The following is a 22,391-nucleotide window of genomic DNA, read 5'->3' on the forward strand; positions in this document are numbered from 1 at the left end:
AGTACTCCTTCTGTTCCTTAACCCCAGATCAAATGTTAATTGTAATTCCTTATTGACCTTATCAATGTTTATTTGGTTCTAAACAAGAAAGCAGTGAAAATGAAAGGTGAAGATAAAGACACATTATTGTACAAAGTGCAACCAAAACTGCTTTTAAAGCATTGCTCCTTCAGTCATTGTCAAATATTTTTAAAGGAAGTTTAATTTTGGACTAATTCTCTTTAAACATGTACGGACTATTTAAGAAATTGTTCTATCCTCCTCTGACCTTGAAATTCCAGGGACAGGATGCAGTAGCTGATTGGAAAGTATACAGGGAAACTTTTACAAAACAATGCTTCCACCAATGTTTCCAAGGGTGTCAAGCCCATGTAAAAAGGAATAGGTACTTTTATCCCTGCCTGACATATTGTCCTCTCTTTCAATTAAATAAATACCACTTGGATTTTATAATGGAAAATAATGTTATTTTGACAAAGAGGAAGAAATCCATGCATGTGTGTATGTGTGTGTATGTGTGCAAGTATATAGAGATGCAGCCAAAAGAAGGTGTGCTGGTAGGGAAGTCTAAGCAGAGACTTAATTAAAAATTTTCTCTGTTAATATTAAGAAATCAGCCAGAGGCATGTGTGATTGCCAGGAGAAAATGTCATGAAGAAGTTCTTCTTAAAAGCAGGGAGGCAGGCATAGAGCAGCATAAAGATGACCACCTGAGGTGATAGACCTGCAAAGCAACTTCCAGTCACAAGGAGAGGTAGAACTTCATTTTTTCAGGTGAGGAGGCTGAACCTGCTAGTTCCATGGGAACCAGCCTGCAGCAGCTCCATAACCCAAGTCCAAGCAGAAGCAAAGTTGAGAGTGTGTTCCTAGTAGGCACCTCCACCAGCATAAAGTTATTTATTTATTTATTTATTTATCTTTGTTCATTTTATATTTTTCAGTACGTATTCACATAAACACAAACAGCATCAGCAGCTTCATCCTGTTCCCCTCCATGGCTTATCAGGTGGAAAGTCTCTTCTTGGGTCATATATAAACATATGTACAATGCGTATCCCTTCAGCAGCTGGGTTTAGATAATCAGCCCACGCAGTAACTGCTGCTGGATCCTTGGGCTCTCCAGTTGCTGGCACCGCAGACACATAAGTCCTCTGACCCATGGTCACACAATTGCTGGCACTCAGAGCCTTGTTTGAACCAATTGCTGGCACCACAGACACATGAGTTCTTATGGCCTATGACCTTACTGCAGTTGCTGACCCTTAGACCTCTGCACATACACGTACACACAGAATGACACGTCCTCCACCCAGCAAAAGTTAAAAATGGACACTAATGTGAAAATAGGGCAGATTGCACCAACCAGGCTCAGGGCATGGCCACACAAGTATGCTGATCAGCCCCTGTTTACATGTGACCAACCCTTATCCTTTTAGTTTCTTGCATTTTTTCCTCCACAAATCACACACATCCATACCTTTCTCCACCTTCAATTCCTCTCCCAAACATGCCAGAATAAGTCTTTTGTAATCCAAAATGCTCTTCTCCTGCATGCCACAATGTGTCCTATACTCCCTAGGTAGTAACACCTCTCAGTCCAAAAGGTGCCGTGGAGAACTGTTCCGCATTGGCTTATCTTGCTGGCTTTCACCGTGGTGACGGTGAAAAGATGCTGTCTTCCCAGATGCTGTCTGGGAGGAGCCCCAACAGCATATCTGTCTTCCAAATAGATGATGGGGTCTCCCCACTGCTGTTATGCTTCTGTGTTCGTGGAGATGACCCCTTGATGGGCTGACCCCTCTCCTGTGGTGGCCCTGGGAGCAGCTGGAACAGGCTATTTTTCATATTCCTCCTCTGTGTTTGTAGAGACAAGCTTTTTATCACACAATCCTCTGGCAAAATTCAGTCAAGAAGGTATGTACAGTTCTCATTGTTTGCTTTGAAAATTTTAATCAATGTGCTTTTAGCAAACCACCAACAACAACAAAACAAGGGAGATCATCCTGATGATTAGACCAAGGTGTATTTCAGAACCCTGCCCATGTTTTCTCTGTATGGCAGAGAGGTCTGTAATGGTGCTGTTGTTTTCACAGGGCACTGGCTATGAAATCTCTCTTGATCCTTATTGTGTAGCTGAGTTAATCTCTGAGCATCATTGAGCTCATCTCTTTCTTTGGGTTAGCACAGGCCGTGTGCTTGCTTTTGCTCTTAATCTGGATCATGTTTAGCCTGATTATGTATCTTATGGGTGAGACATTTTGCCTTTAGGATTAAAAGCAGGACACACTTGAAAGCTTTAGAACCTGGTAAAAAATGTATTTTTTTTTCTAAACACGAGATCCTACTACAATTTTCTCTTTCCTTACAGTTTTGTTTACAGCAGTTTCCATCTATGCCAGTTCTGCCCTTATTAGAGATTGCTTTGTTTCAGTGTACAGAGTGATCTTAGTCATCAAAGTATCATTTAGCTATCTTGGGAAAGGGCAATTGCACTTGAGTGTTAATGGTTGGGGTTCTTTAGATATGACAGCTTCAGTTCCTAGCATTTTGAGTCCGCATTTTCTTTCAGCTACACAATAATCTACTCCAAATTGCACTTTGAGTTTCAGGTATGAATTAGACTATAGAAAGATAGGTCATGTAGCCGTATCTGACAATTACACAGGGCTGACTTTACTATAAATAGACTTCATTTAGTTTTTCTTTTGGTATGAATTTGTTGATCTTCAGGAGATGGATCCTTCTAACTTATCTTGATCTTGATTCCTAATAGTTACTCCTGGGTTGTAATCAAAACAATATTTTTCCGTATGTTTAGCAAACCTTGTAACTCTGAAGATGAAATGCAGACCACACGCACATAAAAGACAGATATCAAAGAGTACCACCGTATGTACTACAGCATACCAAGGAACTAGAAGAGAGATCATGTATTTTGAGAGCTTAAAGTGGAATACCAAGTAGTGCCCAGTTTGTGGGCTGGATCTGCAGAGGTCATAGGACTAGAGTTCTCCTTACGAAAATGTGTGTGCAGGAGGTGAATGGGTGAGATGCAGGGACAGGGAGCAATAGCTGAGATCCTGTTTGATGCCACTAAAAATTCTGTTCAAAACTTTCCAAAGCAGAGCCCTTCACTCCAACATCTAGCAGGTCTTGGTCAATGTGTCTTATCTCCAATGTAGTTAAGTGGTTAAATGCCATAGTAACTTTGTAATTATTTGTGTATTAAGAAATGCCTCTTACGTTAGTTAACAGAAGTATTCATATTATAGATACAATGTGTTTGTGTAGCACCTGTTATTCTGTCCTATATGGGACCATATTTGTGTCCTCATAGGCTTATCTTGAAATACGTCCTAGTCCTAGATAGTGAAGTCCTTTGTACCTGTATGCAGCATTTGCATTATCAGCACAAACTACCCTTCTTCCAATCTGTCTTTGCTCTGCCTTTGGAATTTACCACCACTCTGTGCACTGCTGGTCAGGAAGCCTAACTCTGACGGCAAATTAATGGCAGCTGTGTCGAGACTTTTTGGGTTCTTGGCACCCAGTTCTTTGGGTGCCAAATGCCACCCTTTGTAATTCACATAAAATATTGTAAAATAGAAACCAGACAATGATTGATCCGTAGATTACTCACATGTCTTGAGAGACTGTTCAGTTTTTTTTAAATGAAATTCAGTAGTCACTTCTGCTGAAAAATCAAGCTTCACACTGTGTCCCCAATCACTAACCCAAGTTACTGCATCTTTGGAACTCTGTTCTTGATGATTTCATCGTTCTGTGATGAACAATGCTTATCGATCAAGCTCATCTAGTGCTGTTTATGTGAGTTACCTAATCTGTAGATGAGAAATGGTTTCTAAACTCTTACTATTACTCCAATTTTATTAGGGATCATTTCCATCACTATTATCTATAAACAAATATTTAGAAGTAAAGAGGTTTTCTAAATATCTAGTCACATTATGTAACTCAGAACATTCTTGTAAACTAAATCAAGCTAAAACTCTGGAACTTTACTCATTTTTCTATGGATTTTAATATACAGACTAATATAGATTTTTTGGAGCAGTAAAGTGATATGAATTATTAAATCTTTATAAGCCACACAAATAGCCTCCTATCTAGGTGCTTAGTCAAATGAAGTCAAGTCCAGCAGTCTAAGCCATGCAAAAACATGCCTGCTTTTTGGGTCAGAACAGTGAGTCACGTTTGCAATCTGTGTGTCCATAATCTTCTTTCATTTTGAGACCACGTCATTATGGATGACCATACCTGAGATCATACCCATATCTATCTCCTTGCTGGTCTGCGTTATACTGCCCACTGCATCCAGGCCCTGTGTCATTCCAGACATCGCTGAATCATCAGTCTACATCATCTTCAGATAGTCCACACAGACTGTGTTTAAATTCACTGAAAATATTGCACAGATTTCAAGTGAAGAAGAGAACTCTAAGGGAGCCTATTCCATATAAAATATGCTGAGGATTCATTGTATCTTTAACAAGATTAAAAAGCTGATGGAGGACATTAATTTGTAAATAAACAGGCTCATCATGCCCACATCTTGTCATCATCATGTTTCAGTGTGGAGAAATGTGCCTTAAAGTTTCCCAATCACAACATATCCAGTGTAACATATAAACTAACTTGTAAGAGTAAGATATCTGTACTCATGGGATGAGATAAGCATGAATTTCTTCAATCCTGTGCTTCTTTCACCATGGTTGTCCACCCTTTCCTTTCTGTGTTTTCATTTGTACAAAAGCTGCGTCACTGCACTAGTTTTTCACCTTTGCTGTTGCACTAGCAAAGAGAGATACAAGATTAAAGGACATGCTTGATCACAGACCAAAAAAGAAGACACTTTCAGACACTGCATCCTCTTTGCATATAGCCTCTGCCTGTACTGTCAAACTAAACAGTGCGAGTACACAAGCTTGAATAGTGGTCCCTGGTCATCTATAATATATTCTTAGCATGGGCCCCGGAAAAGAATTGAGCGTTCTCCTAAACAATTCACAGTCATAGTATGTGACTTAATATGCAGTTCATCTGCAGCCATGTTATCATGAAGGCTTTAAAAGAGCTTCAGGACGATGCCTTTAGGTGAAATAGTAGTACTGTACTTTTTTTAGAATAAATGTATCCTTTGTATAAGTCATATGTCTTCTTTTTTGGACAAGATAATATCAATCTCAGACTTCCTTGTAGGCTTTTCAGTTGAACTATACCATTTTTAATTGACATTCCCAAAATTGGTCCCTGAAGTGAAATTCCCAAAGTGCAATGCTCTACTGAGCCCTCACCAATGCTTAGTGAAGATGAATATGATGATTTTCTGTGTATTACAAATTATATTCCTATTTATACATTTTAGATTGCTCTGTACAGTTCTCTAAGTTCTGTTCTTAATGAGCTCAGATTGATTTGTAAGTCTTTAACTTTCTTAATGCTTTTGAATATGCTTTTCCAGCATTTATATCAACTATAACCCTTTAAATTTGTTGCCAAAGCTGATTACGTGAGTAATGATAGCATGGGCAGCCTTTTTAGTGAAAAGAATCATTTAATATTTTGACCTGTCTGGAATCATGTTTTGATAGCCTCAGTTGGTAATCATCAAGCTGTCCTGTCATGGAGAAGCTCCTACTAATTTTACTATTTTTGTACCTGTTCTGTGGATCACGGGAGGATTAATTTCTGAAGAGCTCTCAGTCTTCTCACTTTCAGAAGCACTAAAGTTATTTTAAAATTATGTATTAGATTGTTGGGTCTCTTTATGACTGAACTATGCCTCATAAACCAATCTCTTGGAAAGTCTACAAGAATAAATGAATAAAACTAAAGTAATGAAGACAACTAAATTGTTATTGTCAACTGATCTCCTATAAATCAACTTTTTTTTGTTGAGGGCTCTATACCCATGCTAATTGAGCTTGATAGGTGTTGCTTCATTTTCCCTTCTACCTGAACTGCATAGCTTCCCTCTTGGCAATGGTGTGGCAATACAGGAAGCCAGGCTCTAACACAGTCTTCTGCTTTTTGCCGTACACTTCAGTATGAAATAAAACGCACTGTGCTGGTTTGCAGCAGATCCCTTATTAGAGTGCTGTCTGGGCTGTGATTTGCTGGTGCAATGGATGGTTGCCTAGAGAAGCACAACCTGAAGTAGCTGTGTCAGTGTCCCTGACCTGGTAACGACAGAAGTTTGCTAATTTGTATTCTAACTAGTGCTGGCTGATAAAGGGATGTATACAGTAGTGCCAAATCCAGATGTACATCAGGGCAAGGGCAGAATCCAGCCCAATTTCCTGCCACAGACCCATATAGATAACCGCTTTCACTTGGAAAATATCTTAGGCATATTTAAGAACACTTCAATGGATGTTTGCATAAATATAGCCTTTCTCCATTTTGTGTGGATATTTTGGATCTTTCTGGTACCTCTCATTATGAAATATTCCTAAGCTAAATGCAGGACAGATAAATTATGGCTCTGGTTCCTTTTGAGCAGGGGAGCTTGCCTAAATCGCTGCCACATTCTTCCCATAGCAGTCGTTTAAAATTAATAGCACATGCAGAGGAAAAACTAAACCCTTTGACGTCACTCCTGAAATGAGGAAACATAAACAGAGGAGGCTTCACTCCAGCGCGCTGGCAGGGCCGGTGCGGATTGGTCTGCTGCGCCTTGCCCGTGGCACTTGACAGCACCTCCCCGCCGCGCTCGCGCTCGCGCTCGCGCCCGGCCTGCCGCTTGCGAGCACTGCCGCTCACACTGCAGCAAGCTCAGCTCTACCCCAGCCCCTTCACTGGCAGAAAAGTGCACTCTCCTTCCGACTCCTTTTGCTTCTTAAGGTGGCTTTGTAGGCTGGGTTGGGAGGATTTGGGGAGGTTTTCTTTTCTTTTTTTTCTTTTATTTTTTTTTTTTGGTTGCTGTTGTTACTTAATTGTATTCCTAACCCTGGATGCAGTTACTGGATTCTGCAGTACAAGTCTTCATGAACAAGCTGCACCGCTTAGAGATTTCACGGCATTCAAAGGTCACAGAACTGCCACTATGGTTAAATGTCTTGTTTAATGGTTGAGGTATGTACAGCAAAGCTAAACGAGGCAGCATGATTATTTTTAAAGGGGAACTAAAATTGCGAGGGGGAGAGGGAGATAATACTATCATTTAAAGGAGATGATTTTTAGTGGTGATTGTTACTACAGCAACCGGTTTTTGAATTTCCTCCCTTTTTCTTCTTATTCAAACTGGATGAACAGTCTAACTTATGTTGATTTAGCCATTTTATGGCAAAAGAAGGTTATGGAAAGAATCTGTTATTATAATCCTTTCTGTCCCCACTGAAGGAAGTGTGATTGCTTTTTTCACTGTGTAGTCCTATTGCTCAATGGCAAGGAAGGAGACCTTGCACTTGGTTACCTTAGATGAGGGGAGGAAGAAAGGAGAAACTCATTCCTATCCTGAGGGGACTGTGAGTTTGTTTAAGAGTTAGAGCAGGGAGAAGAATACGTCAGGCAAAAGAGAATACAAGCATCATTTTTAGGAGTGTTGTGTTCTGCAGCATTTTCTTACTACTTGCTTAAGATGCTTTACTTGGTTTGGGTTCAGAAGTTCAAAATTAAGAGGAAGCCTGTGCTTTAACTTATAAGCAGGTCTTCAGCGGGAGGGGAGGGAGCTGATCGCCGTTTATCAACATTAGTTTTCAGACAGCTTTTCCTACCAAACAGGAGAAAAGTGGAAATTTAATTGGAAGCTGAAGTAATGCAGCCTGATGTTTATTTAATGACATATAGGTTCAATCCCTATTGAAGCGGCTTGAATCTGACTTGAATGAGTATTGCAGCATTACAGTGAAGAGTGTGTGCTGCAGGAAATGAAAGCAACTGCTAGCATAAAACTAACATTGTTTTCAGGAGTGTGATTCAAACATGAAAGAGGAGGAGCCACTTGTCAGAGTTCATGTATGTGTGTGCATGAGTGATCTGAATAACTACATCAGTCAATACAGCTAATTTTTTCAGTTAATTTGGTTAAAATGCAGGTATGCTCAGTGACTATCAATCTTCTTTTTTCAGTTTGTGGAATGAGACTTTTTACAGCTCTGTTTGAGATGTTACTGTAAATATAAACCTTTCATGATTTGAAAATCTTTTAGTTTAACTGAACAAATCATACATGAAAAATCAGTTCATATTAGAAACCGTCCTAACGCAGTGCACTTCAAAGAGCTATGAAAATTAAATGTACTAGGTACAAACATGCTAGCTTAAGGACTGCAAAAATATTAGCTCTGAAATGCAGAGGATGTGATATGTGCTGTGAATGGACAATTGCTATTCTGCAGTGCCTAGTGGGAAAACAAGGACTTTGTGTATTGCAAATGCATAACTGCAGATCCTCCATTTCCTTTGCTGTATCTTCACAGATGAATGCAAGAACAAAGAGGGTTGCCACAGATAGACAAACTCTTTAGTGTCACATCTTTTTGAGATACTTAAGGATATTTTTTTTTCATGTCATCCAATAACTGAAAGCCCAACAGTGTTGAACTATTATTTTGTAATCTCCATACCATGCTATGCTCCCAGCCCTCCCAGGAGTCTTATGTGAACTGCAGCTGTTTTCAAAAATTAAACCACAAGTGATCCAAGTTTGTAGAAGGTAATCTGTAAGGCACTGGTTTTGTAATAATTTCCTAGAAGAACATTATTCACTTCTTCTGATAAATGACTTTCTAGCAAATCTCAGATTTTAATCTACCTTTTGCTGCATTCATATTTTGTAGCAACTACTACACGCAGTACTAAGTAGAAGTATACTTCACCTAAGGAAATGACTGTTTTTCTACTTTGCTAATGAACTTCCACTTTGGCTACAATGCATTCTCTGAACATTCTCACTTCAACATCAAAACCTAATAAAATCTAAGGCGGATTCTTTGCACTGGCTAAAGTTTACTGATGTTTGCAGGGACTTTGTTCAAAAAAAGATTTTTTATTGCAAATTTTTCATGTTATATGTACGGCAGATCGTTACAAGTTTATTTCAATAGAGTGGACAAGAGTTGTCACCAGTGAAGCTCTAGTGATTCCAGCAGAGTAGTGCATACTCTAATGAGTCTGATCCAGTGTATGTGCAATGTTTAATTCTGTAACCCAGTATGTAAAATTCTCTGTATAGCAGCAGCTGTTTCCTCCCTTCCTTCTCCATTTATGTGTCTTTCCCTTCTGAAACCCACTTGTCTGTGTGCCCTCACCAGACCTCTGGATAGATCACTGAGGCAGACTGATTTTCCAGTGTCCTCATTGCAATTATGAAGTATAATTGAGACATTCAGTCATATGTAGTTCCTTTCCGCTCACCCCACGGTTCTTCTACCAGTAGTTGAAGCATATTTTAATGAGAAACAGTCGAAAATTGACCTTTTGTGACGTATCTATGGTTTTCTTGCAGTTTTTCGGTCTTACAGGGAAAAAACTTCTCTTGAACTGGCCATTTCCTCTCCAATGGCTCTATGAAGCAGAAAAGAAAGCTATTGTTGTCCATATACTACAATCCAGCACATCTTTATTTAATCCTAAGAAATATGTAAGACCTATTCATGTAATCAAGCTAAATATATGGCCTAAAGCTTTTGATACAGTTGGGCTAACAGAAAAACAAATCATTTGCGGGAGCCAGAATGACAGCTCATGCAAGTGAGCATTCTGAGTAACTCCCTATTGTTCATCTTTTCTCTCCTTTTGTGCTTGAAATTATTACAGCGTTCCATGTGTTTGTCACAGGGTGAAAGTGAAAGGGACAGCTGGGGTCCTACCAGCTGCCAGAACAAAATCAAGTGTTTTGTAGCAAAATGATGGCTCAGTATTCCTCCTCCCACAGCCATACTGGGTGGAAAATGGGAATCTCTATGTTGGAATGATACCATTGATTTTTCTTTATCCTCAGCCAAAAAAAAAAAAAAAATCAACTGGGACATCATTTTTTTTTTCATTTCCAGTCAAATGTTGAGCTTCCACATATGTAGTGTGAAAAATGCACTTTTCAGTCACAAACTTAAGCATGTGTAATGGATGTTATTGAGTGTTTATACCCTGGGGGCATTGGGACACACAGATATGTAGACCGAAGTATCCAAAAGCAGTTCAAAATTTTGATGCTTTTTCTCTCTGTGACCAGCATGATGGGCATGTATCTAGGCAGCTAAAGATGAACCATCATAGCTGCAAACTGGAGCACCAAACAGGCTCTTAGTGGGAGAAGGGGGTGACAATGACCTTGTCCCCTGCTTTCACTGCAAATAAGTAGGAAAGAACAAAGTGTGTCTTCTGTTAGTACTAGATAAATGATAAGTTTAAAGTCTTTGCTTAAATACTAGAGAGCTAGAATGTATTGTTTCTATTTTAATCAATTGAATTAATTTATGGAAATTTCAAATGCAAAATCAATTGCTGTAAAAACTTTCTAACAGAAAAGTTCTTCTATTATCTTCCAGAAAAATGTTTAGAACACTTAATCTTATTGACTAGATGACCTCTAGAGGTCCCTTCCAACCTTAAGCATTCTATGAAAGCTCGATTAATTTATTATTTTTACCATTAGAAAACAGTATTAGATCCTCTGAACTTGCCCTGTCTGTTTTCATGTGACACTGTGGAGGTTTCAGTAGATATATAGCTAGGGCTCACAGTGCCCAGAGCACTATCATATAGCTAGTAATAGCTATCTGTTACAAATTACCCAGTTTTAAGGTAAAAAAAAAAACCCAACAAATCAGAGGAAGATCTGATATGAGAGAGGGCAATTCCAGGAGCCAAACTTCAGTGGAAAAAATGTAAGCAAAATGTTAGGTCAGGAACAGTTCTCATAAAACAGTAATCAAATGAATTAAGCACTTTTCATGTATACACTTAATAGTGTGATATCTGTAGTACATAGACACTGTAATGTTGATATATACTTCCCAGTTTTTATGTTCTTAGAGAGTAAAGATTTATAGATGTTTATATAATTCATTATATAATATTTTATTAATGTTTTATTATGTAATGCCTTGAACAGAAAGAAAGCAGGCTAATGAAAGGGCCCCAAGAAGTTTGATTTTCTTATTCTTTTCTTCCTCCTCATGGGAGTTCTGAGTGAAGATGGATGGGAACATAGTGTAGCTACTTATACTCATGGTGTATGGTATGCTTCTGCTAGCTTACTATCTAGCTAAAATGACGTCCAAGTTGCCTATATGGATAAACATAGCTGATGATCTTGTCTTCTTAATGAATGAGGATGAGCATTTAGCATTCACCCACTCACAGACAAAGATAAATTTATTATAGTTTAGCTGCAGAAGAGTTACAGGCAGACACAAACAGCAAGATTTATTTTTCTTTGAATACATTATATTAATAGGAAATAAATATTTAGGAAAAGATAGTTGCAGAGATACTTTTTCTGTAGCTCTCAGGTTTATACCAAATAACCACAAAAATTCCTGGTATGAGAAAATTTCACCAACTAATACATCACTGTGGTGTGTGTTACTAGCAGTGTAAAACCTTTAAAAGCAGAACAGCAAATCTACAGTCAATCTAAGTTTAGTTAATTGTCATGGAGGCATAAAAACACACTTCTAGGGCAATTGCTGTCAGGACCTGAATATAATTCACTATATGTGTTTTCAGAGCACAGTCTGATGATGCTTACCATCTGGATGTAGGAAAGAAATTTGGGAAAGGGAGATTTAATAATCTCATTTTCAAGAAAAAAATGTGAGGTAGGTATGTTTTGACTGAAAGAGGGGCAACCCAGAGACAGCTGCTAGAAATGCATGTCTATAAAATACTCGACGTTTGGTTTTGGCTTTCACTCAAATTTTCATTTATAGTTTGTTTTAAATATCTGAGAAACTTAGGTAGAATGAGGATTTAGTGCATACGAAGCTCCTAGGGAAGATGAGGGCAGGTCACATAGACACTTAGAAAGATATAAAAAAGACTCATGACATCATCATGGCAATGGTGCTGTCAGCTTTCCATGAGTCACCTACCACACTTTTGGCCTTAGGCTAACTGATAAGCATGTTGAAGAAGGCTCCTGCCGTTTTCTGTTTCAAATGCTAGGTTAAGACTTGCTGTAGTATTACTTATTCATAGGCATTTCTGTTTCACACGTTGCTGTAATATCTGAGTATCTATTAATAACGGTGTTCAAGTGGCAGCAGAATGGCCATCATAAATTAAATTAGGCAGTGAATCTCTAGTTTAATCAATATGGTCATTAGAAGACTGTAAGACAGCCAGGAAAACAATGATTAGGCCTGATTAAGAAAGAAGACCTTGCACACATCAGCAAAGGAGTGGTGGGAGATTTGCCCATTCGAGGCTTTGGAGGAAAGTGTTATTAAAGTACTCTTTGTCAGTACGTTGAAAATGCCCTTATAGTACTAAATAACATGCAAAATTGAATAGAGAGAACTACTGTACTGAAAGAACTATATTTTAGTAGTTTGAACAAATTACAAGTCCCATCTGGAAAGAAAAAAATGGAAACTCTTTCTTTACCAATTCCTCTGTTACTCTGCTTTGCTTTATTTTTGTAGGACTGCTTTAAAAAACAGAGCACTTGAAACAGAAAAGAAAAATCAAACTGGACTGCAAGTGAGAGTGGCATATTTCTGCTGAGATTAATAGGACTCCATCCATTTATATCTGTGGAAGATCAGACCCACTGAGCTTTCAGGTCTTATAAGCACTCCTCTTCACCAGCTTGATCAAATTTTAGGCTCATTATCTTTGAGAAGTACCTATTTCATACAAGGGTATTCTACAAATTCATCTCTGTTGATATAACATCTGGCAGGTTTTGATACCTCCACAAAACTATGATCCATTCTCTTTTTTTCTGTCACCCTTTAAGCCTACTTTCTCCCCTTCCTCACACACAAAAACACTTTTTTACATGACTTTAGCTGAAGTCACAATTTCATAGTTAATATTTAGTTTATGTGGTCACATCTGCAAAAGTGTATGTATTTGTCATTGAGGAGGATGATTTCGTTTATTTAAAGTGTGGACCGGGATGTACTTCAGTGACATAGCTATGTAAGTAATATCTAAAAAGCTGATAAAAACTGAGAAATGGTCATCTTGTTTTGAGCCCAAAATGTATTGTACTGTACCACAGGGTATTTTTCATACAGTAAGGCTATAACATTCTGCTATTAAGCCTGAGAACTCTATATATAATAGTAGTATCCACTTCCAAAATATCTCTTCTACAATAGAACAGTAACAAAAACAGTGCAACGTGAACCAAAATGAGTATGTGTTGAATGCAGTTCACACTCTATGTCATCATCAAAGCTGATAGGATTTGTCAAGCTTTCAAAAAAGCTTGAATTTAATGAAATGGCCTGATATAAAAACAAAATGCTCTGCACTAGAGTTGTCTGGGAGATATTTTCACATTCTACCTCTGAAGAGAGTAGCCTGCAGCCTGTGGCTAATGCACTTCTCTCAGGAGCATATGGGAGAAAAATATATAGGTCCCTTCTCTGTTCCTATGTGCTTTTCTAGGTGGATTACTGCTGCAGTACCCCCAGGCACTGAGCTCCGGATTCACTGGGCTGAATCGACAGCCCATTGGCTTGCACAGAGCTATGGCTTCAAATTAGAGCTTCCATAGTTTAAGTGATACCCTAATGATTTTTTTCAGGCATATCTCCACCTGCGAGCTTCAGAAATGGCATCGTGAACCTGAAAAACCTTTCAGGTGCTTTGCCCAAATTAGTCCTTTCTCATGAATGGTTATAGTTCAAACACATTCTTGGCTTTTCGGAGAAAAGCACAAATACATTTTGAGAAAAAATCTCACTACTATTGAATTCTCCCATGTGAGAATTGCAAGGCGCACAGACAAAATCTATCAGCTTGACTTGGGCACTGGCTAGCAGGTAGAGATGTTTGAAAAGTTGATTCCAATCACATGTTGATCATTTGGAAAGTTCTGCTTAGATCCTTTCATTTTATTGAGCCTGCATTGGAAGATCAAAGATCACTGAACCTTAGAGCTTCCAAATATAACACCAATCCCCTTCTCACTCTCCTCCCAATGGGTTTAGTACTGCCTTTGTTTCTGCTTTTGTAAAGAAGTGAAAATATTAACAGCACCCCGTTTATTTTTTTAATAGCTCTATAGTGCCGAAGGGTTTGATTTCTTTTTAAGCACGAATGTTTTCTTGAATTCCACCTCTAAATTATTTGTTAGAATTCACTGAAGAGTTTATTTCTTTATGTTATGATTTCCTTGTAGTGGTTGCAGTTTTTCATCTGAGAGAAACTTGCTTTAAAAAGAAGCTTGCACATGTACCACAGATGTTCTTTTTTATTTTCTTCTCATCTTTGACTCTTTTCCCCCAGATATAACCCTTTAGCATTTCTCTAGCACGGTAAAGGAGTGTGGGGTTTTGGTGGTTGTTGTTGTTGTTTGTTTGTTTGTTTTGTTTTTGCTTAAGCATCATAGCAAGCATGCAAAAATGGGAGAGAAGAGATGATTATAATGTTTAAACATGTCAGCTAGTCAGAATACCTCTTAGAATGTGACCTCACATTCATCTAAACCATTAATATGTAACCACAGCTTGATTTCCCTGTGTTAGAATTTTAAATTGGTACTTATGATTTTGTCTCAAACATGCAAAATGTTGGGCTATCCTTTTCTTTTTTTTTATCTTGTAATCATGTTAACTACCAATATGAACAAGCCTGATCTGACTTCTGTTGTTTCTTAAGTATTAGTAAAAGCTATTTCATGTGTCAGTAAGATTAAAGCAAAAAGCAGTTTAATGTCAATCTGTGTTTGATTTTGGAGGTTTTTATGATAGATGACAAAAAATAATTTGCAAATAAACCATTCTTTAAAAAAGCTCAAAAGGTCCAGATATTTAAAATGTAAAGAACAATTAGCAGAGAATTTCCAGATCTAGGTAGCCACTCTTAACTGTCACCTGCTGTCAGAACTTTGGCAGTTGGCCCTATTCACCTCTCACTTTGAGAGAACTTTAACTGCCTCTTGAGCTATTCAACTTCAAGATCCATCTTTTGAAAGACCATGTTAAAGGGGGATTTCTGCATTTTAACTGTCCATTACCCTCCATTTTCTGTTGAGAACAGTCCTCTAAAAATTAACTTTTCACTGCACAGATTTATAAGCTTTGGCATGGGAACTAATGCTATTTCTTCTAGCAGCAGACAGAAAATTAGACACAATCTGATGTTAACAACTTCTTCATTACCTAAACTGTTTACACTTTATTAAGTTTAACACTATATTAAGTTCAACGCAGCCGAATCTGATGCCTTTGAACAAAGCATGATATCCTGGTCCATGCTGCAAACATACAGGGCAGTAATTAATTCGTATAGACTCTATTGTAAGTGCTAACTAACGAGATGAGGAAAATATTTTGAAGGAGCCCATCCACACAGTAGTTCTACCAAAATCATCAGTCGTGTTTCACTTATCAAGTGATGTCTTAAATTGACCTTATTGCTTTTCAGAATGAAGAATCCACTGAGCACATTTGTATTTTATTAATATTCCTTTTCTTCCTTCCCATTAATTTCACCCAGTATTTCAGCTGTCCATCTGGCCTAATTGGAGTTCAATTTACAAGTCATACAAAAAGGGAATGCTATCAGTATTAGCTCAAGTAGATAGAAAATTTTAGATAATATAGATTGTGACTTTATCAAGTATGGTAAAAGAAATGGTGACAGCATTTATGCTTCCTTTAAGAATTATTTTCATTTTCCAAACAATTGCAGACACTCTTCAAAAATAGTTTGGTATCAAAGTACATTGTAATGAGAACTGTAATTCAGCAAGAGAATCTTTCTGAAACACACATAATGTCTTGATGAATAAAATCTTTAAGAAAGGATTTGCTATTATGTTTATTTATAGATGCATAAAAACAAAGTTTTAGATTGACTTGCTCACTTCAGTAATTTTCCCTCAGATGAGGATTCTTTTTAGGATTTTCAGGAGATCATTTTGAAACAAACTGTGACTTTCTGGAGCACCTAAAGCACTCACAGGCTTCACTAAAACCATGAGATACTCATAGTTTTTGAAAACCAGACTGTCAAATGTATCACATCAGTCATGCTAGGGTAGAATTTAACAAAATAGTAGGCCAGTGTTTTCACAAGGGATGTACTTCACACTAAATAACTAAATGTTTATTCAATCATTATTAAAAATAAAATTAATGCTATTTCAACTTTACTAGGAGAGGCAGAGTTATCTTGTGCTCAGCTTCTGCTCTGTAGAAGAACTGGAGGATGTGTGGCAGGGTAACATTTTATCTCCACCTTTGTGTATGTAGAACAACTTTTCTAAGTCATAAGTGCATATCTTTTTGTCTTAAAGCCTTGAGCTTTTGCTCAATGTCATACTTCCTCTTCTGTCCGTATTATAAGTTACATTTACAACAGCTGCTTACTTCTTCTAGCATCTTGCATACTTTCATTTCTTGGCTTTTGGGGTTTGTTTTGTTTTGTTTTTTGTTTTGGTTGTTGAATTCCTCTTATTTCTTTCTTTAGACATTGGAAAATTGAAATCCAGCAGTGACTTACCTTATTATGTAATAATATTGCATCTAGGGATAAAGAATTTTGTTTCTAACTAATAATAAAAAAAGGAAATAAATAGAATTCGAAGGAAAGACAATCTGTTGCCTTTAATTCTGGAATATTACAACTACTACATCCTTCCAAATTCTGAGCAAATCATTACAGGAAGCAGCTCTATTACCTTATGGCAGACTGTGGGTCAGGCATAAGGAGAGAATTAAATTTTTTCCTAGGTTATCATGAAACATCAGGAACATTTCTGATTATATTTAATAACAGAGTGAAACAGAGAAAGGCAAGCAGAGATAGTCTCAGAATTTTTTGATCCTAAATAAGAACATGATATCATCTTCATGATATCATGCTCATACCAAATGAAATGCTAACCTAGGAAAAATTGTTGTATTGAGCTAAGAGATTATTTAAAGCTACTACTCTATGTTACAAAGCTGTGTTGCAGTACCTGTGGAATATGAAAATGTTGCATGCAATATGTTAATAAGATCAGTAAGACTCATTAAAGTAAGATATCATTTTTCTGTTCCTCACAGAAATATTTTGGCTTTTTAAAGGCCACTTTTTTTTTTGAAATGACATCTATAACTGCCTGTAAATACCTAGCAAGAGTTGGAGACTCAAATTTTTGTTGCTCCAGATTTTCTAACTCGGAAATAAATTAGTTATTGCGTAAATACACTATTTAGGTGTTCTATTCTCTTTTTTTACGTCTAGTTGTTTGACAGGAGAATAATGTAACATTTATATAAGCAGTTTATGTTGATAGTGCCTTCTATTGTGGAAATTTGGCCTTTCCATGGAAGAAATTGTTTGTTATCAAAAAAATTACATGGTCTCTTAGGAATTTGGAGTTCTTTCTAAACAGAGGATTGAATGACTTCAAGCATATATTGATTTTCTAAAATGATAAAAAAATAAGGCTTGAACTCACCTATCACAAGCACGTTGAGTGCAAATTGTATCCTACTCTTGCTGAAACCAAAGAACAGAGAGTCAGGTTTCAGCACACAGGGTAGGCTTGCTTGCTCTAGAGCTATGTTTCCTATAGCAGCCCCAGTTAAATCATATGATCTTATAGTTCTGCTAACAGTGGCTCTTGCTCAGTTTCATTGGCCATATTCATGGCTTCTGGTTCTACAGATGGTTAAACCAGAAGAATCTCTTCTTCCATGACCCCAAAAGCTCTGTTTCATGTTGTGTGGGCAGGGTTTGTGTACATAGTGAGTGAAAGTGTGGAGGAGGAAGAATGGGAAAGGGTAGATACAGGGAATGGTAGGGAAAAATAATATTTTGCACTGTATCTCACTGTCTTTAATGTCTCTAATAATGTATCTTTCCCCATTAAGTTGCTGATGTTATGTGTATTTCATTGTTTTTTTTTCTTTATTTCCATCAAGACGTGATATTTTGATCTCCAGTATTTCTACACTGGTTGCCCATAGATGTATCTAATCAGTTCAAGATCATAGCATTTATTTTTAAATGAGTGAGGGGAAGGCATCTTTACATCTACATCTACATCTTTAGGTTCTTTACACAGATTTCTTTATGATGGTTGACTGCACCCTTTTTTTAAGATAAAGGCTGTCTGCAGCACAAGGATAAAGAATGCTTGTATAGGAGATGTCCATGTGAAATTTAAAAATGAGCTGCTAAGGAGCTAAAATTACAATATTCCTCAAAACTTCCCCTTTTAAGTGGAAAAGATGTATCTTCCAGTTTTTCAAACAAATCATCAAGTGCTTTAAGTAAGAATAATTGAGAGAGCAAGTCACACCAAAGTCACACATCTCTGTACTATGGTTCTAGAAGTACTGATATTTGTCTACATTTGAGGGGGAATAAAATAGAACAAAATAAAAGAGTGTTAGCAACTTAAAGCTTTAACTTTGAGAACCTTCAAAGTATTCTTCTGTCCAAACAACAGTGTAGATTTTTATTTATTTATTCCAGAGCATTTATTAACCTCAGTTGTTCCCCTTGTGACATCTCATTACCTGTGCATATCTGGATCTGGATTTTTATATTAGAGAAATTAGCATTGCAATTGGTATGTAAATTTGTATGCAAATTTGTATGCAATTTGTATGTAAAAGAAAGATCATGACAGCAATTGATACAAATAATGTGTTTCCCAACAGTAATAACATGGCCAGTCTTTTTTTTTTTTTAATAGAGAATGGCTGTTTTAGATACTCTGTATGTTTTAGATCTCTAGTAACATACTTAATCTTGTGACTGTTTTTAAGTATGGGATTGTTTTAATGCTGAGCAAATTGCGCTTTCTCTGCACGCTTTGAAAATTCCAATTTACAGTACCAGTAATTGATAACTGAATTAGAAATTCTATAAAATATTTAATCAATAGGTGTTTTGGAAAACTGAGGGAGTATCTGTCTATGGATTTGAAATAATGGCATGGCCTTTTTAATTATACAAAAGTATAAAAAAAGTAAAATTATGCAAATGGCAAAGAAAACAAGGAACTTGAGGAGGCTTTGTGGTCGTATAGAAGAAGTATTTGGTCTAACTCTGAGCCCGATAGCAAGAAAAATCTTGTCACCTGCTTTGTCAACCCTGCCTTGCTGTTTTATATGTTTTCTGTAAGTTCTTTATCAGCATTCTGACAACCAATATTTATTGCATTTTATTTAGCAGAATCAAACCCTCTAACAGTTTGAGCCTTTCTGAGATCTACATCTTCCTTAATTTCTTCCTTGCTATCTTGTATTTTGATGTGTCCCTATAAAGCAGCTACTTATTCTTAAGCATATATCCCAACATATGTGTTGGTGCACAGATAAATGAGTTGGGGAGAATTATCTCATCCTCTTGAAACTTGCACATCAGCAAATCAGGCTAGGTCTCTGTCCAGATTCCAGCTCCTTAATAATCCTGAAAAAGAAATATTAAAAATTTAAAATACATTTGCCTATCGCCATCTTGTCTTACTGTAACTGGTGAAATGTGCTCTATACACTGCAGAAGTTGCTTTGCAGCTGTCAAGAAGCTTTGCAGCTTGAAATACATATATTTTTCACTCACTGGTGCTGTAATCTTCTTGTGCTTGTGCTAAATCTTCTGATAGTGTCTTTCACTTTAAGTGATTGCCCTTTACATCTTCTTGGCATCAAGTTATTTTCAGCAAGCTCTATTCACAGTGCTGGCTGGCATCCCAGAGAGGTTGTGCTTCCTCAGTGGCATTCAGTATTTGGGAATTCCAGCGTAAGGAATGGGAAAGGGTTACCCAATGTTTTACATCATTCTCAGAAACATTAAACTGGACTATTAGTGTTTGACTACAAACAGTGCTTTAGGATTCCAGGATTCATGGTTTGTCTCATCCTCTATTTTCCCTATATCTGTCCATTCATGCCCGTTGAAATATTACCTGTGCATTATTGTTACAATATCAAACATGTTACAGTAAATCTTGATAAAAGAGGCATTTTTACAGAAAATGGCAGAAATGGCAGGAAGCAAAATAAATGCTCAAAAATATTTGTGCATTGGTGCTCTCTGATTTTTTCAGGCCTTTTCTATTCCAATACTTTAACAGACTAATTTTCACCCTGGAAGTGACTCTCATTATCTATTTCAAAAGTAAACACAGCAAAGCTCCTAATTCATTTTAAACAGAAATATTCTATCAAGGAGCAACAAATACATAGAATAAATATACATCTGTACATGTTGCTGAAAAAGGAACGGAACTCAGATTTCACAATTTAAGTTTTACCAGAAAGCTGTGATTACACCTCTGCCTGTGGAGGTTTAGTCCACAAATCTATTTAGTAGTTTTTTCAATAAACCTCTGGGGATATCTGTGAATCTTATGTACCCCTTGATTTGCTCCTTGTTTTTCTAAAGAATTGTATGAAAATATGTGTAAGAAGAAGTAAAAAATTAGCGATTTTTTCAAAATACTACGATTTGGAAAAAATATATTCATGTTAATACTATGATAACTAGGCTAACCTTTTGGACCTACTTGAGGGTCTTCTTATTAAATCTTTCCAAAAGAATTTATGACCTATAGCAGAAAAGTGATTTTTTTATATGAATGAATTGGCCAGAAATCATGTAAAAACTGTTATCACTAGGCAGAGCTTCAATGATGCAACAACAAACAAAAAAAACCTGATCTGTAAAATCCTCTTCTAGTAGAACATGTAAGAAGCCTTAAGTCTTGATTTCCAAGTTCTGACCTCATAAACAGAATGAAAAAAGCTTATCAGATCACACGTATCGGTAATATTTTGCTGCCTTTGGGTTTTCTGTATACATTATAATCATGCCAAATTAGCATTTCCTATAGCCATTAGGGAATACTGTTTTCACTAATTCAAATACAAATGTCAAGTGGCCACATCATACATATTATCAGCTTGCTACAGGAGCAGTTTTCAGGAGCCATCTATTTCAAAGCCACAGTACTTCTCTGTATGCATTTCGGTACTACAGGCAGCACTTTTGTCTTGCTTCTACTGTTTGTTTTTAAGATCGGGAAGTAAGTTAATCTTGCTTTGAACAAGGTAATTTTCTCCATATAATGCTCTTCTAAGTAAAGGATGGACTTATTTAGAGAATGATATGAATTCAGAGTATTTATTATCTGAATTTATTTTTGCTACTGGTAATGCCTGAGAAATATGCTGTAATACATTTGTGATATTTTCATAAGGTAGGATAACAGTAAAATCACATTTGACAGTGTGAGCTTGTGTTCCACAAGATCAGGAAGAAATTTTCCACCACCACCACAACTTAATGTATGACACATAGATATAAATAAACACTATACTTTTGTATGAATAAGTTAAAATGACCTATTTCTGGACATCAGATCAAAGACACAGTTTTTCTTCAATTAATTTTGAAAAACAGTTGAGTATAGAAAGTGAAGAAGGAGAAGCAATTTAACGATACAAAAAATGAGTTCATGTATTAACAGTTGGAAAACTTGGTATCATATTTTGTATTTTAAAATTAGCTAATGAGTGTTAAACTTTTTCAGATGTCAAATAAGCTATTTACCCATGATTTAAAAGTTGTCCTCTACATTTACTATCCTTTACTATAATTACTTAAAATTAATATATAATTATAATTGCAATTACTGTTGGCCTCTGAAGACAGATGGGAATTCATGCTGTCTTCATGATAAGTCACTCTCTTTTGGTACATACTTGCTGAGTTTTGTTAAGTTCTCTGCTCATCTTTGAATCATTCTTGGTTCAGTTTAGCAAAGTCCTTCTAGGCCATCTTTGCACACAATTTACTGAACCTAATTCTTAATGGCTGCTGTTTGCTGAAAATGTTAGAGATTAATAGGCAATCATGCTATGAGGAGTAGCTACTGCACCCAAGATATTGGTGCAATATCAAACCCTACAGACATGATGTGGCTGCCAGCAGGCACCAGCTGTAAATGTGATTGCCAATAATTCAGAGAAGGGGGCAGGAGGAATATTCTCCTGTTAAGTCTTCTGTAACAGGGATGGCCAAGATGACAAATGATGCCAAAGAATTGTAGAAACTCCTATCCTATGTCTTTAGCAAAACAATGCAGATAATTTAAACTTGACTTTCATAGTGTTTCAGGATTTTTGAATGGGATAATGTTCTTATTGCTTTTATTAGCTGGATCGAATTCTGCTCCAGTGCATTTCATTCATTACTTCAAAATCAATAAGGTACCTGTTCACAAGTGGGCATTCCAGGTT

General features: G+C 36.8%; 1 protein-coding gene across 1 annotated transcript in view; it reads left to right on the forward strand.

Annotated features, from left to right (window-relative positions):
• The first annotated feature begins 6,926 nt into the window (after positions 1 to 6,926).
• PDE7B (phosphodiesterase 7B) overlaps positions 6,927 to 22,391 on the forward strand; it is a 169,616-nt gene continuing 154,151 nt past the window's right edge. The window contains exon 1 of the mRNA XM_088529870.1: positions 6,927 to 7,095. Within this exon, the coding sequence (XP_088385996.1) occupies positions 7,075 to 7,095 (21 nt within the window). The 5' untranslated portion in view covers positions 6,927 to 7,074. The remainder of the gene's footprint in view (positions 7,096 to 22,391) is intronic.

Source organism: Tinamus guttatus, unplaced genomic scaffold (genome assembly GCF_059628265.1).
Source record: "Tinamus guttatus ecotype Peru unplaced genomic scaffold, ASM5962826v1 Tinamus_guttatus_pri_ptg000351l, whole genome shotgun sequence".
In the NCBI taxonomy this organism is placed as follows: Eukaryota; Metazoa; Chordata; class Aves; order Tinamiformes; family Tinamidae; genus Tinamus; species Tinamus guttatus.